At 39.8% G+C, this 18,796-nt stretch overlaps 1 protein-coding gene across 10 annotated transcripts in view; it reads right to left on the reverse strand.

Moving 5' to 3' along the window:
- Positions 1-18,796, reverse strand: part of tenm4 (teneurin transmembrane protein 4) — a 264,928-nt gene that overhangs the window by 112,422 nt on the left and 133,710 nt on the right. For all 10 annotated transcript variants that reach the window (XM_036214986.1, XM_036214994.1, XM_036214992.1 and 7 more), the window contains 3 exons: positions 9,574-9,738; positions 3,505-3,719; positions 2,358-2,568 (listed from right to left, as the gene is read on the reverse strand). In XM_036214986.1, coding sequence (XP_036070879.1) covers positions 2,358-2,568; positions 3,505-3,719; positions 9,574-9,738 — 591 coding nt within the window. The remainder of the gene's footprint in view (positions 1-2,357; positions 2,569-3,504; positions 3,720-9,573; positions 9,739-18,796) is intronic.

Consider the following 18,796-nt stretch of genomic DNA (forward strand, 5'->3'; position numbering starts at 1 on the left):
CGCTGGATCCCTCGCGTTCCTCTCTGATGCAAGTCGGGAAGAAATGAGCAAAAGTAAACACGCCGCTCTGACCCCTCCCACACACACACTCCATGTCTTGTGTCATATAATATATTAGGTATTGAATTACAGCTGTTGTTGTCACAGCAGGGGGGCAGAGTGCATCTCCTGCCTGTCTCCATTCAGAGGCGAGGACAGCCTTTCATTGATCTGCTGCTTGGCACGGCCCCTGTCACAGATGGACTCTGGCCCGGGAGCTTTTAATTAAAGAGCATGTGAGAACAGCTCCCAGCTGCCATCCCCGTGAAAGTCGACACCTCGGGCCCTCTCACACCTTGCCTGGAACAGCAGCGCTAATCAAAAGCGCTTAGGGGAGAACAAAGAGGGGGCGTACCAACTCACCTCCACAAAAAAAGAAAAAAATGGGCCGAACACGGGCGCGCGCCACTCCGAATCAGAGGAGGGGGAAAACAAGCGTCCCACTCTGATGAAGAGCGGCATGGAAATGTGGAAATGGGAGCATCAGAAATGTCACTGGCAGGAGGGAACAATAATACTTCGATTGTATGCAAATGCTTCGCAGAAGCCGGACCCCCGAAACGCCTGGGAGACACTCGGGCTAATGAGGATATTATGATCTCTCAATGTCATACTCAGTGGCGTGGCAGGAAAGCACTGTTGTCCTGATTTGGAAATATTCTGCTTCACCTTGATTACCGTATTTTCTGCTCTATAAGGCACACTTTAAAGGCTTCACTTGTTAAAAAAATGACAGTGTGTCTTATAATCTGGAACACTTTCTATTAGGGCTGGGTATCGATTAGTATTTCCAGAAGCGATTCAATTCACAAGATGCTAAATCGATTCAATTTCCATATTTTTAGATTTAGTTTTGAGTTTACACATTATACACATTTGTTTTGGATCTATTATATGATTTGAATATATCAATACAGTCCACATACTGTAACATGTATCAGTTAAATAATGAGAATATTAATATCATACAGTGTTACATAGTTTATCTAAAGGAGGAGTTCTAACAAAAATGTTCAGATCATTAACATTGTAAACATTGTTCTGCTTCTCCTGGAGGACGTCTTAGTTTGACCACTAGGTGGAGATCGCGCTATAGCATAACTCCTTATTCCAGAAGAAGAAGAAAGTATGAGGAAAAAAGTAGATTTTAGACCACAAATGGTTACTTTAAAGAATATTTCCTAAAAAGAGTTTGAAAAATGTATGTCTGAGTAAATAAAGATGTTTATTTAGTCAGCAATGTATGTTCACCAAGCGTTAGCATTAGCCGGGAAATTTTATTTACCGTTAGCATTAAGCTAGCAGACTTCAGCTTTATGTGCTAAATCGGTTTATATTTTTTATGAATCGATTATTGATCTGTTAAGCTTAAACTGATTAAAATCTATTAATTGAATTTATTAACCCAGTCCTACTTTATATTTGGATTCATTCTGGTTGTGTTTACTTCTGTCGAAGCGATTTTAAAAATGGCGCTCCGTCAATATATTTGGTTGAATATCAATATGTTATTTTTATACATTTGTAAAGAGCTTGGGAGTTAGTGAAGTCACAGTAATGTTTGTTTTAGCGGTATCGGTCTGTTTTGGTTTTATTGTGAAAATGCTAACATGGCTAACATGTAGCGTGTTGTGTTATTTCTACGTGTTCCTAAAAATTTGGGGAGTTAGCGCGCTTACAGTAACGTTTTTGTTTGCGATATCAGACGTTTTTTTATGTGTCGTAAACAAGTTTGGGCGTGATTGTGAATACGCTAACTTGGCTAACGTGTAGCGTGTCGGACTGTGTTACTAACAGAATTGGAAGTTAGTACAGTGACACTCTGTCTTTCTACATTTTGCAAACAAGTTTGGGTGTCTTTGTGTATCCGCTAATACAGCTAACATGTAGCGTGTTATGTCGTCTTATTTTTATGTATTACTAAAAAGTTTAGGAGTTAGCATAGTCACAGTAACGTTTGTTTTTGTTATTTCAGTCTGTTTTTTACGTTTTCCAAACAAGTTTGAGTGTTATGTGTCTATCCTAACGTAGCTAACAGGTACTGTGCTGTGTTATTTTTGCGTATAACTAAAAAGTTTGGGTGTTAGCGTAGCCACAGTTCCGTTTGTTTTAGGAGTTTCCGTGTGTTTTTTGTGTTGTGAAAACAAGTTTGGGTGTTATTGTGAATACGCTACGAAAATACGGCAACCTACCAAAATCTACCTCCATCTCTTATTTCCCGCCTTTTCCAAGTGTGCTCCTTTGAGCTGGTTTTAATAAGATTAAAACTGGTCAGACTGTCACAAGTTTTCACCTGGGGTCATGCCCATGGCACTTACCGATGGCGGTGGTGATGAAGGACACGGTTTCAATTTCTTTCCCGTCGTTGTAAATGGCCAGGTGCCAGATTCCCGAGTCCATGTACTGGATGAAGCCCGTGTTGTGGGTGGTGATGGGCGCGAGACTCCGCTGCATAGCCATGGGCCCTTCCAGACCGTGGACGTCCTGGGCGAGGAGTCGCCGCCCGTCCAAAAGTTCCACAAAGTCAAACTGCAGGAGAAGAAAGTGAGACGGACTGATGGATGGATGGACCGCAGACACGCCATTAGAGTGACACATGAGACTTGAGTGCTTTCAGACCTCTTTATAGCTCGGCATCAATCGGCCCGCATGAATAACTCATCCATCCAGAGGCGTTAAGTCTTTGCTGGACAAGACGGGATCATTTCATCGCCTCAAAAATCTGGTACCAAAACCTTGTAATTATTACAGAAAAACCCGGGAATTTGTGGTAAAGTTTAGTGTTTGCAGAACACTGATTTGCTCGTATCATTGGAGAGCCAATGAATACAAATGAGACTCCGTTTTCATTTTCATCTGCAGCGAGGAGAGAAATCCGGACTGGTGTTTAATCAGTCACCGGACGAAAACTCCGGCTCGTTCCTTTGAAGTAAAATATAGACGAAAAGAGACAACCCTGATCCTTCAAGTGAAAAATAAATTACACCGGACATTCCTGCAAACAGAACTCCTGCTCGCTGCAATTTGTTGCACTTCCAGCAGAAAGCTCCAAAGTCAGCCGCCAGATATGATTAATAGCATGATACATCACATTCCATGTTACACATAGATGGGAAATTAGTGCGAAGAAAAATCTTCTTCTTTCGGCCCAATATCTTTGCTTGATTCATCGACGGCACTGAACCTGAAAGAAGCGTTCCTCGACTTCCTTCTGCGGCGGAGAAAGTGATTCATAACACAATAGAGAAAGTTATGAAGTGGTTTGTATTCATGACATGCTCCTACATGGTTAGATTTTTTCAAACAATATCCCAATTTATATTCTGTGGCAGGAATAAGAAAAAAAGTAGGATCTCTCACGACTAAATTGCTCCCCACCACAATTTAGCACTGTTTTCTGCAAACAATCTCTTAAAAGAGTGAAACCCTCAAATGTGGCAGATGAAATGTGTGAATGTCCCCCACCTGTGTGTGCGACGGCGGAAGGCCCCTCCTTCCGTACACTCCCACTAAGGCATCTTTGCTGAGCGACACGTTGAACTTCAGGTACATGGGGTGATCGATGAAGACCTGGGACCTCCAGAAGATCCCAGGCGGGATCTGCTGTGCCACCTTGCGTCCCACGTCGATCTCTCCCATATCTATATAGCTGTCATCTGGGTACAAGCTGTCCAATTTGCCTGCGTTGCACACAGAGTAAATCGGTTGAGGAGATCACATCATTAATCCAGCCCGCGGAGGGCAGAGAGAGTCAGTCTGCCGAGACACGATAGTCTGACCATATCACAGACGTTTAATCACACTGCTGACAGCTGCAGAAAAAAAAACAGAATGAATGATCCCTCTGACCACTGCCAGCAATTACCAGTTCCACTGAAGGGCATAAAAGTAAGAAATATCCGATTGTACATTATACTATAGAGGTCTTCAGCTACGCGCCATTGATTCTCCTCAAAAGGAGAGAAAAACATGTTGTGGGCTGGTGGTGGAGTGTCCAGCAGCCTGGTTCCGTCTGTTTCTGCAGCTCGTTAGGGGCGAAAAAAGCTCGGCGTTTAGTTCTACTTATTACTTTTACTTTAAATTATATGAACTATTCAATTACAGATTATTTAAAACTCATAAATGATTTAAAATCGTCTATGGATTATAACCCCTACTAATGACTGTAATTGAGAACTGGACTGAGTGAATGTGACATCACCCATAGAAAATGACTTACTTCCGCTACAACAAAACAAAGTCAATTCAGTCGCCATTTTTTCACTGTATGGACTCCGTCATGTGATTGTTCCGAGTCGGTCTGAATCAACGTTTCTACGGCAACCACTCTCGCTAATCAGGTGTGAGCTTGTTGGAAGTCTACACCCCTAATGAAACGGAGCTACACGAAATCTGTCAGTCGAATGTTTCAAGCGTTTGAGGCATCTGATTGGCCAATTTATAACTTACACTCTGGCAAAAATATCATGAAAAAATAAAATTAGCAACAACATGTTTAAAAAAAAGGTGGCAGAGCCAGAATGGTTATACTGTTAAATAGAACGATTAAGTAGTAGCTGTTTATTTCTTATTACAAATCTGTGGGATTTTAGCTTCTTGGAGCCAGCAGGTACTTCCTGTTTGCAACTCAGTCCACTTCCCATATACAGTCAACGGGTGGACCAAGTTTTACTCGTGTGGAGAAAGCAGAAACTTGGAGACGTTGGTTGGTTGAAATTGGTTGGACTCTGCATTTTTTAACACCTGCAACACCCGCCTGAGCAGCTGCTCATTTAGGGCCGTTATTTCCCCAAACGATCCCTTTGGTAAAAGATTAAGAAGGAAGCTGGCAAATACACAATACCGGCTATGAGGCCGTCGTTTATCATACAACATCTGCACCTCCTAACATCTGCCCACAGGACAGAGGTTTACTGAACTTCTTTGGTTTCACTCTTTGGTCTACAGTCCGTTTGTGTTCACACTGTAGGGAACAGGACTAGGGTTTATAAAAAAACAGGAATTAAAAAAGGAGAGATTTTCTATTGGGGATTAATTAAGTAACACTGAAATGACTGAATATGTTGTACAGTTTTTGTTATTTAAATACGAGAACTCTTAGATCTGGGACACATTATCCTTATTATTGTGAATGTGGGCCGTGACAGAATGAAGAGAGTCTATCAGGATCCAAAAACATCTCCTTTTACTCCTTTTAGAATGAAAAGGGATCAAAACAGTCTTAGGACAAAACGCTCTTGGGAATAGCCTCAAACTTTAAGTAAGGGAACGTCAAACTTTATGTACCTTCAAAACTCGCCTCAAACATTGATCGAAAGCAAACCAGTCCTGATTTTTAGGGATGTTTAATTTTACTTTTTACTTTTGAATTGTCACGTGAAGTTCCTTTATTGTGATCTAACGTCTTATCCAGTGTCTCATGTTTTAATTCAAGGGGAGAAGCATGTAAATTATTATTATTGCTAGTAGAGAGATAGAGAGAGAGAGACTACCGATACATATCGCGATACATGGTTCACAATACGATATGTATCATCACATCCAGCAAATGTTCACAATTTCTTTAAAGAGTATGACTTAAAATAAAACTCCACCTGAATATTAATACACATTTCATACCAATAAAACTGTAAAATTCATTTTATTTAATGATCACAACACTAATCACTGCAACTGTATCTCACATACAAGATACATTTACTCACAAATTCACTTTTCTTTTAGTAAATTAAGAAATATTTGTTCTTATGCGGAGCAGTCCATAGTGTCGGTTTCCACAACAAAATATTTTTCAGTATAAAAAAAAAAACAACAACAGTATTTTGGTGGTTTAACAAATAAGGTTCTGATTGAGGAAATAGAGTGAGATTTATTTTCAACATTGCTAAATGTAGCTTATCCTGTACTAGCGGTTGGGGGATTATATGGAAAAGAAAGACGCTCATAAATAATTCATTAAACATCACCTTGTCAAGATTTTAAATCCATACAGATAAATTATTGTGATATATTGCCAGATCCATTTTTTTGCAACACGTCTAATAGATTTATCTTTTTAAGAAATTATGAACATGAAAACTGACCAAAAAAAGTGAATGTGTATTATATATATATTAGTAGAGATATTTCCAAAAAGCTTTAATTTTTTACCAAAACAGTACAAAAAAAAGTAAACTTTGGAGAATTGTCTCAAATTTGAACTAATGAGGGATTTCCGTCGGTTTAAGTTGATGGATTGAGATAACATTTCCAAACTATGACCTCTCCAGCAGTGATGTTTGAAGTTACACATTAAAACACAGTACTCATGGAAGCTGGGACTTCAAATTGCCACTACCCGCTCAGGTATTAGCACATCTACTTGCAAAAATCGCCCATATGCTCCGTATTACAACTTCTATGGGGCTCAGTGGAAGCAGCAACATCTGTTTGCCCGTGTCGATGAGCTAATTTCAGCCGCAGTGTCGACGGCAGCAGACATCCATACAAACTACCCCCCGGACCTGGAGGCAGACGCGACTTTGGGGTTACACGTGGCACGCCAGATGGAAGTCCTCTCAAAAGTCCATCAGCGGTAAAGGAATTTATCAGAGAAGAGACAGCGGCTGCTCCCCATCTCCCAGATCGGGGCTTTCCATAATGCTACAATCCACAGTTTAATTTGGGTGAGAGGAGCGCCTGGATTTATGCAGCACATTAAAGGTGAGCTCATCAGGCTGATTAAATAGAAACCAATGAAAATGGGCTTCATGGTTAAATCATTTCTTTTTTGTTCTAAAGCTCAGGTGAAAAGAAAGTCTTTGAATTTTAACTAACATTTGCATCCGAGGAGGAGACACGGGGGAGTCGGGATTTGCTCCCGGCGACGCCGATGCAAACTGTTCGGAAAAACCACGGCTATTGATTTCCAATCAGCGGCAGCTGCCGCGCGGGTTGTTGGCAAAACACACTTTCACCCCGGCTGGTAAATGAAAACGACAACTCCTGGATTCATCTATATGGTAATGGCGCCGTCTTCACCCTTTTGTGGTCTCCCGTGGTGAATCGGCCGGTTGAATCTGGGCCTGCTTGTTCCACAATGGAGCGCAGCAAACTTTCCTGGAGTTGAGCGCTTGGTACCGTGGGGTTGAGCGCGCGCTTTCTTTGGCTGCCAAGGACAGGCGAGTCCAAACCGGGAGATGAAAGGATCACATCCGTTCTGAAGAGGACAGAGGGGCTAATCCCCCCGCAGCCCCCTGGATACTCCGTCCCTTAAGCTGTCCCATTTCCTCCCTCCAGGAACAAACAACACTTCCCACTTACACCAACTTTCAGCGGATTACAGTGAAGATCTCGTTGCATACCATGGAGACGGACCAGGAAAAATGGGGAAAGTGGATCACACCATAATGGCACGACTTCCGAAATGTCATCTGTAAACTAAGATTTGGAAAAACTTTGGTTTGGATTTAAGATTTCCTCATGAGGAGGCTGAAAAAAAATGATTTACATAATTCGTGCATTTACTTGTGCAATATTCTGATTCGATCCCATGATGAGAGATCAGACTCAATGGGATGTTGTCTATGGATCAGGGATCGTAATTTTATTATTATAATGATCAGACTTTATATTTTAAGCCTATTATTACAAATAAACACTGTAGTGGAAGTCCGCATATCAAAAACGGATTGCAACATTTTATTACCGTAAAAAACGGAATAAGGCGCTAGTTGAAGCAAATGGACGCAGAAACAGTTTGATAAAGTCGCAGATTTACAGATTCGGATGTCCAGGCTCAATAACTCTTTTAAATAAATGTTTTCAGACAGCAAGTGACTCCATCTGTTTGTTTTGACTCAAAAAAAGACGTAGAAAGGCATTTCTAAAGAAAAAAACATTGATTTTTTGCTTCCTTTTTATTAAGAAGGGCGCTCTCCAGGGTCCTGACTGAGAGACGGCTGCTAAGGGACCGTCTGCAAAGGGCAAGTTCTGGAGAACAGTGATGTAATACTTATCATATTCATGCTACAAATAATTACTTTAACCCTGGGGAACCCATGGGGTCAAATTTAGCCGCTGTTATTAATTTTTAATATTATTTATCTTAATTTAAATTTATTTTATACTTTTCTTAATACATATTTTTTATTTTATTTATGTTAATTGACATTTATTTTATACTTTTTTAATACATATTTTTTATTTTATTTTTTATTTTTTGTCTGCTACTTCCCAAAATGGAATAAAAAAAAACAGTAAATTAAATTTACAAGCCTAGAAAGAAATGATTATTAGGTTCTCCAGGATTTGAAAGAAAAAAAAGTCATTTTTAAGAATTTTAAGGAAAAGGTGCAACAAATTCTCATTTCTTAGTTGTCACATATTGATGGTTCGGGCCGCCTACCCCTCACTTTTTGAGGTTTTGGGTGTCCCCTACTCAGCATTTCTTGAGGTGCTGGCAAATTCCAGTAAATCAGAGGGCCAGGCGTTACCGGTACCCTAATGCTGCATTCATACTAGACATGATGGGCGTGTCAAATTTGCATTTGCCGTCTCTCTTTTTAAATTTACAGTCGTCCAAAAGTAACTGGGTCAGTCTCCGGCAACCCTGCATCTTTACATTAATTTAAAGGGGATATACCATGAAAAAAAAAAAAAAACTTTTTGAGCTTTTAAGTGCATTATACTGTTCATTCCTCACTATAAAGAACCCCAAAGCAGTATTTTAATCCGTTCATGCATTTCTGAGTAATCCTCTAAAAACCTGCTCTCTCAACAGCAGCCCCTCCCACACCCACGAAAACGAACAAGTTCTCATGCTCTGACGTCACAGAGTGAGACGGCCCCTTTCAGGAAGAAAGTCTAACAAGGAAGTCTAATACCAACTCCTGATTTCTCCACAGAGTTAGCAGTAATCATCAAAAAACTTTCATTTTAGATGCAGAATACTGTAAATCTTCCATTAATTCAATAAATTCCAGCTCAAAGACGAGTCGTTTCAGACACGGGGGGATGGCCGGGCAAACCCCCCGGCCTATCTTTGAACAAAAATGGATGTTTATTTTTGTGGGAGAAATGCAGACACAAAGACAGCTCTAGGATGGCGTCATGAAATGGAAAAGAAAATCAAGATTTGGCCTCTTTAAGATTAAAACTTGTCGCCTCCGCCGCCTGGATCGTGTCCGGATAACCTGGTATCAGTCCACGTGGTCATGTCAGAAAAGTTGGGGACATCCAATACATCATTTTTTGATGACAAATTGGGGATGAAATGTGTTGCTGGTCAGATCTGATCAAAAATGTTCAGTATTTCTGAAAATATTAAATCTACAGTCACCAAACGTTCCCACTTGACTAATTATCACCTATTTTTACGAGTTAATAGTAGTTTTTTTAGGTAATAGTTGCACTATTTTTGCTTGACTGTTAAAACAACTTCACAGAAGTGTAAAAATAAAATATAAATAGTGGAAAATCAAAATCAGTTTATTAAATTTGTTATTTTTTTTAAAGTTTAACAAAGTATTCTTGATAGACAAATGTCTGGCTTACTGTCATCTTTTCCTCTGCGGTCCGGTATCTCCAACCCGGTGTTGCCGAGCGGCGGCAAGCTTAGGTCTGTCGGAAAGGTTAGGCCACTTGTATTGTCCTCCGACAGCTGGTACATCTGTCTCTGCATGGGCTGCAGGTGCCAGTTTAACCCCAACAGGTGAATGGCTGAAAGACAAGAAAGAAAATTGCCTTGTTGACGAGTGTTTTCGGGTAGCGTCCAGATAGAGGAATGCAGGAAACACTCTTTATTGACAATAGAGCGGTTTAATGGTTAATGGCATTTCCCCGAAAGTGCTGAGCGGCTCCAACGCGATAAATCCAATGCTGACCCCACGGGGGAGCATCTGTCTCCTCCCCCCCGTCGCCCCGGCATCAGTATGCACCCTCCTCTGCGCCCTGTCATTTTCCCAATCCCATTATCTTTATATTTACCAGCAAAAACCGAAGGACAACAAAGAAAAACACATCAGCAGAGCCAAACCAGGGGCGTCCACAAAGCAGATGAAGCATACTGATATTTTACAAGGTCGACAAAAGAAATGTCCTCTGGAACAATGGCAGCGGAGCGGCCGCTGGAGGAGGAGGAGGGGGAGGAGGGGCTGACCATGACAGATCACCAATAAGAGAATGGACAACACCAGCTTAGCAAGGAAAAAGCCAACTTGGAAGTCAACAGTCAGCAGAACGAAGCCGAGAAACTCAATATAGCTGTTTCACCGTTTTGTTGGTTCCCTTAAAGCTCGTACAGAAAAGAGCCGCACAATTCAATTACAAAGAGTCAAATTATTGGACGGCCTCGGAGCGAAAGTGGGAGTGTGACCTCTCCAATGGCGTTCTGCTTTTTTTTTGCCCAATTGGGTTTTATTATCACCTTTTCCTAAAGCGCAGACCTGGTGTTCCACAACCGGACGCCAGGAAAGGAACTATTTTAGCTCTCGAATAAAGAAAAATGTTTAGATCACCTGGATTCTGAACAAATGTAATTAAAAAGGTAAAAATCTATTGAAAAAAATAAGATATCTTTTAGTTCCAGTGTTGACATTCTTTCACACACTATAACTCTTCAACGGTTTACGCAATTAGCAACATTCCTGAAGCGGAGAAAAGAAGCTCTGGGCTAATGTGAAATAGTTGACAATCATGGAGTGTTTACGCGATTAATCCACTGGTTCTATCACAAAGAAAAACATGTTTGCACATTTATACAACACTTAAGTTAGGAATATGCTGTAAAAGGGTGAAAAGTGGATTTGAAAAAAAACGCTTTTCACCATTACAGAAGTCGCTGATCGACGTTAATTGCGTAAATACTTCATTACTGCAGTGTATATTATCAGGGCAAAGCTGCTTTCCTCCAATTCAGAATCCAGTGGAATTACACTAATTGCATAAACAGTTGAAGAGTTAAAATATTAATAAGGATGTTGACAATAGACCCTTAAATGATCAACGTAAAACTGCTGATTCTATCGAGAAGAAAAGCAGCTTTGCACCGTTATGCAACACTTTACATTAGTAATATGTTAGTATTTTTATTTTTAATTCATTAGTAATATGTTACTATTATTATTTTTAATTCATTAGTAATATGCTATAACAGTGCAAAGTAGATATGACATGGCAGAATCAGCCGATTGACGTTAATAGTGTAAATACTTCACTACTGTAGAGTGTATCGTTTTCCAGAAGAATTCCAAAAGAAGAAGAAAATATGAGGAAAAAAAACGATGTTTTAAGAGCACAAATAGTTACTTTAAAAATATTTCTTAAAAGAGTTTGGAAAATGTACATTTCATGTTCATTTAATCAGTAATGTATGTTTAAGTCAATCGAGCGTTAGCATTAGCAGTCCTATGGGAAATCCTATTATATGTTAGCATCAAGCTAGCGGACTTTAGCTTTATGTGCTAAAACGATTTATATCTTTTATGATTTGATCTATTAAGCTTAAATCGATTCAAATCGATTAATCGATTTTATTAACCCAGCGCTAATTTATACTCTCTCCCACCAGCTTACAACACCTCACAATCACAAGCTAACATTAGCATAGCAATATAATCGGTGAGCGACGTCAGAGCTATCCAGCTGTACAGTTTTGAGCCAGATCCCAGCTCAGACGAGGGAAACGAAGATGTTAATGGAGACATTAGAGTGTCCGTCGCTGCGAGCTTTTTCCAAATCGTTGAGTTTTCATTTCTCCTGATCCATCACAATTTAAATAAAGAAATACTCAGAAATGCACTTTTAATCTTAAATACTTTTATACCGGAAGAATGCTATAAGTACTTGTTGAAAACACAATTTTCTTTGAAATTGAGTCTTTTTAACACTCAAGCTTTAACTCCAGACATTCGACTCCCTTCAATCATTTACTTATTTCCAGAGGATTCTGAAGCGGAGAAATTTGGGTTTGTGTTGTCATGTCAATTCAATTTAATTTATTCTATTTATATAGCCTAATATTACCAAAAAAATTGCCTCATTGGGCTTGTACAGAAGCAGAAGGTCGGGCAAAAAATGTAAAAAAAAAATAGCTAAAAACTAAACAGACTAATTAAAACATGTTATCCCTGTCCTTAGACCCTCCTTCCTGGTTAGGAAAAACTCCTAAAAAGTCTGTTTCAGGATAGCACAAGGCAGATACAAAAAACTTTTCTCTTCAGATTCAGCCGATCGCTTAAACGGTTGAATTTTCACGCTGAGTCAAACAGGCAGAGTTTTTTAGGTCCCCGGCAACAAGAAAACCTCATTTCCCAGTGACCCGCTCATTTACATGTTTGTTCTTTTATTTTGAAGGTTAAACACAGGGATGGGACATTTTTTTGCAAAATAAGAGCTTTTTCTATCAAAGTTAGGATGCTCCGTTTCACATGAATTACTATTATTAGTGTTTTTGGTATTGATAAATAGGTAATCAGACATAATCGGTGGGGCGTTTGAGAAACATTTTTCATAATGGAAAACGCGGCGCTGAAGATGATGAAAGTTCAACAGCGAGCTCGGCATCTGCTCCGCGTGAGTCTGTCCGCAGCTCGTGAAAGCCTCTATTCCTTTTATCTGCAGCTCTACAATAACTGACAAAAAAATGGAATAAAAAGCCTGAGCTTGTGTTTCTGAACGATTGTAAAATCACCAGGCAGGGTGTCGTTCCCGGTGCCCTAACAGCCACATCTTTTTTAGAGGCATTCTTCATCCCATCCATCCCCGAGGCCCCTAATGGAAAATGGGTGAGGACCCCCCCTATTCCCCGCCACCCCTCCCTTACTGCGAGATCCACTTGAGCGCCTTCATGTTATCTATGATATGCAGAGCACTGGACCCCAGCCAGAGCCGGGCCTTCTAATTTTTCTCCTGCTTGCTTTTCAAACTCCGCTGGCGCTCAGGTGCTGCTGTGAAATAAAGACAGGTAGCACGGAGAACAAGGTGCTTCTAATGAGGCGGTCACCGTGTGTGTGTGAGAGCGCCGGTGTTTCCAGTGACCTGTCAGGAGTATTGCACTTTATAGCATTGACCGCTTTGTCCTGAGCTCATGTTGTGCCCTCCTTTCGCTTATCTCTTGGCAGGAAGTTAGGTCATGCTATGTGCCAATTAGGGAACAAAAGGTACTGCAGCTGAAGACTTCTCAGCCATTCAGAGGAAGTCGGAGCTGTGAGTCATCTGCACCTCCGTCGCCTGATCAGAGCACTTTTCAGCTGGTGCACGGTTCAGCGGAAGCTATGATGGAGAGAAGCTCTTTTTCCCATCCTAATGGTCAAAATCATCCACTACAGTGAGCATCCAAAAGGCAAACTATCTCCCCCTCTGCAAAAAAAAACATCCCGAAAACTCAAACATGTTTTAGCATATGGCCTTTCCTCTAAAGCTGTAGAGCGTGTGTAGGAATCCAAGTACTGTGAGGGGTTGTTGTGTTCAAGCTAATTCATAGAAATCCATTTTACTCTCATAAAACACAATCAACTTATTTTCATAAATAATGTCTGTCTAACACATTTTCTTCAAAACCGTTAATTTCCTTTAAACGTGGAGTTTCATGAGTGTAACCTTGCATTATTTTGTTAAATTTCAAAAACCAACATCGGATTAAATTTGGGTCAAATTCCTACTTTTAGCAGCATGTATACAGTTTTTGGGGGGGATCTCCAGACATCTTTGGTATCGTAATTTTAATATTTTTTGACACATTTAAAACATTGCACCTTATATAAGGTTCATTCTGGCTGTGCTTTGTGATCTTGAAGCATTTTTTTGTCAAAATGTTTGGTTGAGTGTTATTGTGAATATGCTAACATGGCTAACGTTTAGCGGTATCAGACTGCGTTTTATTTACATGTTCCAGAAGTTAGCGTAGTCACAGTAACCTTTGTGTTCACGGTCTCAGTCTGTTTTTAGGTGTTGTAAGCTGGGCTGAGAGTTACACATATTGTGAATATGCTAACATAGCTAACTCTAGTGACGCGGCTAACATGAAGCAGTGTCAGACTGTGTTTCTTTACGTGTTCTAGCAGTTAGCATAGTCACATTTACCTTTGTTTTCGCAGTCTCAGTTTTTTTTTTTTTTTTACATGTTACAAACTAGGCTGGAACTTACAAATATTGTGAATATGCTAACGTGGCTAATTATTTCGATGCGGCTAACTTGTAGCGGTGTCAAACTTTTTTTTTTTTACATGTTTAAGGATTTTGCGCAGTCACAGTTACCTTTTTTTGTTGTCTGTCTGTTTTTTTTCACACATTATAAACAAGGGTGTGAATATGTTAACGCGGCTAAAGCTTTTAATGCAGGTAAGGTTTGGCGGTGTCATCCTGTTTTGTTACGTGTTCCAGGGCTTAGCGTGTTGCGAATATGCTAACTATGCTAACATTTTTGACGTGGGAAAAGCGTAGTATGTAACAATCAAGTTCAAGACTTACTGTGAATGCAGGTAAAGTCAGACTGACAGATTTATCCCGGACTCTTTTGTCCCTAATGCACCTTTTAAATAGCAATCACAATCATAGATTGCAGGCCATAAAAATAAACAAAAAACATATATTTTAAAAAAGTTTCTGTCAGCCAATCATCATCCTCACCACAAGGTATTTCACTGGATTGACAAGCAGAGCAGCCATAAATATATATATATATATATATATATATATATATACATATATATATATATATATATAATTTAAATGGCCTTTATTATGCAAAATTCACATTTTTAGTTTTTAGGGTATTTTAATCCAAGTTCCTCACAAAACCACCCCCAAAGTGGTATTTTGCTCTATTCCCTTCCAGTCCACAAAAAAAAGTGGGTTCTCACATTGTGACATCACAAAGTGAGGAACCGCCCCCTTCCATGAAGAGTCTGCGCTACCAGCACTACCCCCAAGCTAACAGATGCATTTCCCCGCGGAGCTAGCGGTGATCTGCAAAACGCTTTCATTTTAAATGTACATTTTATATGTTTGGATTTTGTTTGTTTCCATGGATAAAACACAGACGTGTTGCTGAGGCCGGCTCTAGGATGACATCATGAAGTGGGCGGTACCCAAAGAGCAAAGGGTGGAGCCTCAGAGATCAAGGCGTCTTACTTCCGGGTAGGAAAAAAGCTCATGAAAAATGTATTTTAAAAATTAATTTAAAATGGAAATTAATGTATTTCGTTAAAAAAGTATGTTCTTTTGTGTCCCAACTTAATATATGATTATGTATGCAGATTACACAGAAAGGCTTAAGAGAAGCATGATATAGGCCCTTAAAGTTTTGTTCTATTTCTGTATAGTCTTAAACAAATCCAGGGCATTCTTTTTTTTCTTTTGTAAAAGTGCAGTAAGAAATAAATATTATAAAAAAAATATATTAAAAAAACAATAGCTAAACTAGCAGCCTAATGACTAATAATTTCCACTGTAATGGAATCAATTCATAACTTTGGTTGAGTGTTATTTTGGTATATTATGTTATGGTGGTATTCTTTGCATGAAGAGCTGCACTGTTTTATATTATTTTTTGCTAAGAGTGAATCTTCTTAATGTGTTCATGTCTGAAAATACTAGCATGATGTTAAAACCCTTTAAATAAAAGATAAAGAAAACTCCGGCTCTAACCTTCATGAATTTATTCTCTTCTGATTTCAAAGCAGCCTGATCCCTTTTAAATTTTAAAGGCGTATTTGAAATGATTTGGGTAAGCGGTCCCATTCTTTTCCTTTTTTTTCTTCGTCTCTCTAAAATCCGAAGCCCCCTTTCTGTTCAGACGATCACGAAGTCAGTCGGTTTTCCGAGACGCAACCTCTTTGTCCTTGGCTGAATTCCCATGGTGAATGGAAGTGAAAACAGGAGGGCACTGATGACCCTAAAGTGAGAAAAATATTACAAATTTGCTAATGAGCTAGCAACCACAGAGAAAATGGTGCCATCAAAAAGCTGGTTTTTGCACATTTAAATTACACAGCTGTGAAGAAAAAAAAAAAAAAAAAAAACTGCGCTGGAAGTCAAAACACCTGTCACGAGGCATAATTGGGTTTATTAGACATCTCATCCAGAATTCCCAATTACAAGCTTCAATAATGAATTGCTCTTGAAATTAAATGTATTTTCTCATCAGCCTTTAATTAAACCTGTCTCTCACTCTTGATTGGAAAACCCAAGTCTTAGGGCGAGGCTCGGCCTCCGACGTGTTTACTGGCGGCGCTGGAGGAGATGGTCGGAGTTTGGTAGGATATAATCACACACTCTGATTAATCACAGCCGGGCTGATGGGGATCTTTGGCGCTCAGCCAGGCGACGAGCCGAAGACCCGCACAGGATGTCTGCTGCGGCGCTCCAACGTGGCGAGGATGCCAACCCGACGAGCCAGACCGCAACTTGGTGGAGTTGAAATTGCAAATGCACAGATAATCGCCATGAAAGAATCAGATTTGAGTTTATATTGCCTGAAGGGGGAAAACAAAAACAATGGCGTCTATTATGGTCACAGTCCAACGGACTCCAACAAAAGAATTAAATTTATCTCCCTGATTAAAACCAGGCAGAACAATCTCCTGTTTCTTGACTTCATGCAAATGAACCCCAGCACTCCTAACATTCTTTTTCTCCTATTTATGTGACACTCAGATCAACAATTTATATGTAAAAACGGAACTGACAGTCAAATATACGATAAATGGAGGCTTTTAATTTGGAGCCACACATTCGACAGAACTTTAATTACTTGTCACCAAAATGCTCCTCTCTTGTCCAATCTGGCATCGGCAGATGAAAACGTAACTTTAAACATCCATTAACCACACAGACACCGGATTACTGGAGCAACTCTGGCAAGTAAAGGCCAAGGCAAAAAAAAAAAATAATGTATTAATACCTGCTTTAACCTCTTGTGCCTCCAAAGATCTTTCCCTGCACTATTTTATTGATGGTTTGTCTTATTCTGGAGTTCATCGAGACCATAAAGTGTCATTTAATACATTTCTTCTGTCATGACTACCATAGACTGTATAGTTACTGGACAAAGAGTGTGACGGCACCCATAGAAAAGGCTTTACTTCTGTTTCCTGCAAAATGAAGCCAGTTCAGTCGCCATTGAGACGCTACGGCTACAAGCTACGCTAATAAGTGTCTTTGACACGTAGACTGTCAGGAAAACAGCAATGTGTATCAGGTTGAAACAGAGAAGCGGGTCTGATTTTGAGCACCGCGGACCTGCCCGCATACATTTACTTCCCATTGCAGTTTCACGTCCATTTCGAAAACCACTTCCTCCAACCACATATCCCTTTTTTTTTTGCTAAATGCGAAAGCTTAAGGGAAAGTAGCATATTTCTTTAACGTAGGATCTTAATAAATCCGGCTTCAGGAAAAAACCCAACATACTCCCTGAATCCATCTGGAACCCAAAAGTAATCTTTATCTCCCAAAAAACCCAAACTTCTGACGCTCCTTTGGTGTAAAACTTCCTCTTCACACTATTTGCATTTTTCAAAACTACCCAGTTTTGGGGGCATGTGGAGCTGCAGGTCCTCAAACGTGGAGCTTATTCACACTTTACCACATGTGAGGACCCTCAAAGTGCTCCCCGATCCACGCCGAGATGTGGTTCAGTGAACCCCACTGTGGAGTACTGGGGCAGAGAACGAGGGTTTGGGATTCTCTAGAGCTCCCATGTTTTTACAGCTCATCCCCAGTTAGACCTTAGCATCCGAGTAAACATAAACCAACACAAAACATTTAAATAATTTAAAAACATAAGAAAACTGCTCCATCTTTCTTTAAAGTTATTATCTGTACTGTTTGAGGAACCAATCAAAGATTCATAAGTGTTTCACCAAAGTTACCATCTATTCAACCTGGTTCAAAATGGACGCGGACGCCGTGAAACAGCGTGGAACGAAGGCCGCTTCCATTCAGCGCGGAACGCCGCGGCCCTCCGAGCGGATCGTTTGGTTTATTTTGTGCGTCGATTCTTTCAGGAAGTTACATTAAGATACATGAGAAAATATTTATTTTCAAAATAAAACCAATTCTTCACAAAAAAGCACCACGATTGAGAAATGCGATCATTTTGTATCTGTAGAGATAGAGGTAAATAAACATATAATCACAACACAAACACACTTCTTTTTGTGTGTCTCAACAACAGATAAATTAAAGAAGTGTAGGCCTACTAACTTGCTTCTTTTTAGCAGAAACATATTTTTAGTTTATTAATTTACCCATGATGGTAAAAACAAAAACACAGCTCTTCCGTGTTCAGTGTGAACCAGGCGTGAAGTAGCTTTCCCCTTTTGCTGTATTTTTTTGTTTTTATTTTTTTAACTCATAACAGTTTCCCTGGGAACATCATTCTTTCTAAATTTACATAAAAATGCATAAAAAAACGACATTTCAACCAAAACAAAAAAAGGAATCAGCACAACATATAATTTGAAGCCTTAAAAACAATATTCAGGGCAGAGTGGATGTAGAAGTATGATTTAAACACGTCTGCATGCGAGAAGTTTCTTCCTTCCACCAAAAGCTTGGATGCAGATCACACAGACCAATGCGGGGACTTCATGCTCGACTATGAATTTCAATCTTTTTGGAGGATGAAAGCAGACAAATTGAGCAGAACTGATTTAATAGCATAACTTAGCTGATGGTCTCTACCCAGCTGGGACCTGGAAGAGCTGGTCAATCACAGGAGATGAATATTCGAAAGTCCGCTCTCGTGTGATGGCTGATGTCTTTTTAATCTATT

The sequence above is a fragment of the Oryzias melastigma genome, linkage group LG13 (genome assembly GCF_002922805.2).
Source record: "Oryzias melastigma strain HK-1 linkage group LG13, ASM292280v2, whole genome shotgun sequence".
Lineage (NCBI taxonomy): Eukaryota > Metazoa > Chordata > Actinopteri > Beloniformes > Adrianichthyidae > Oryzias > Oryzias melastigma.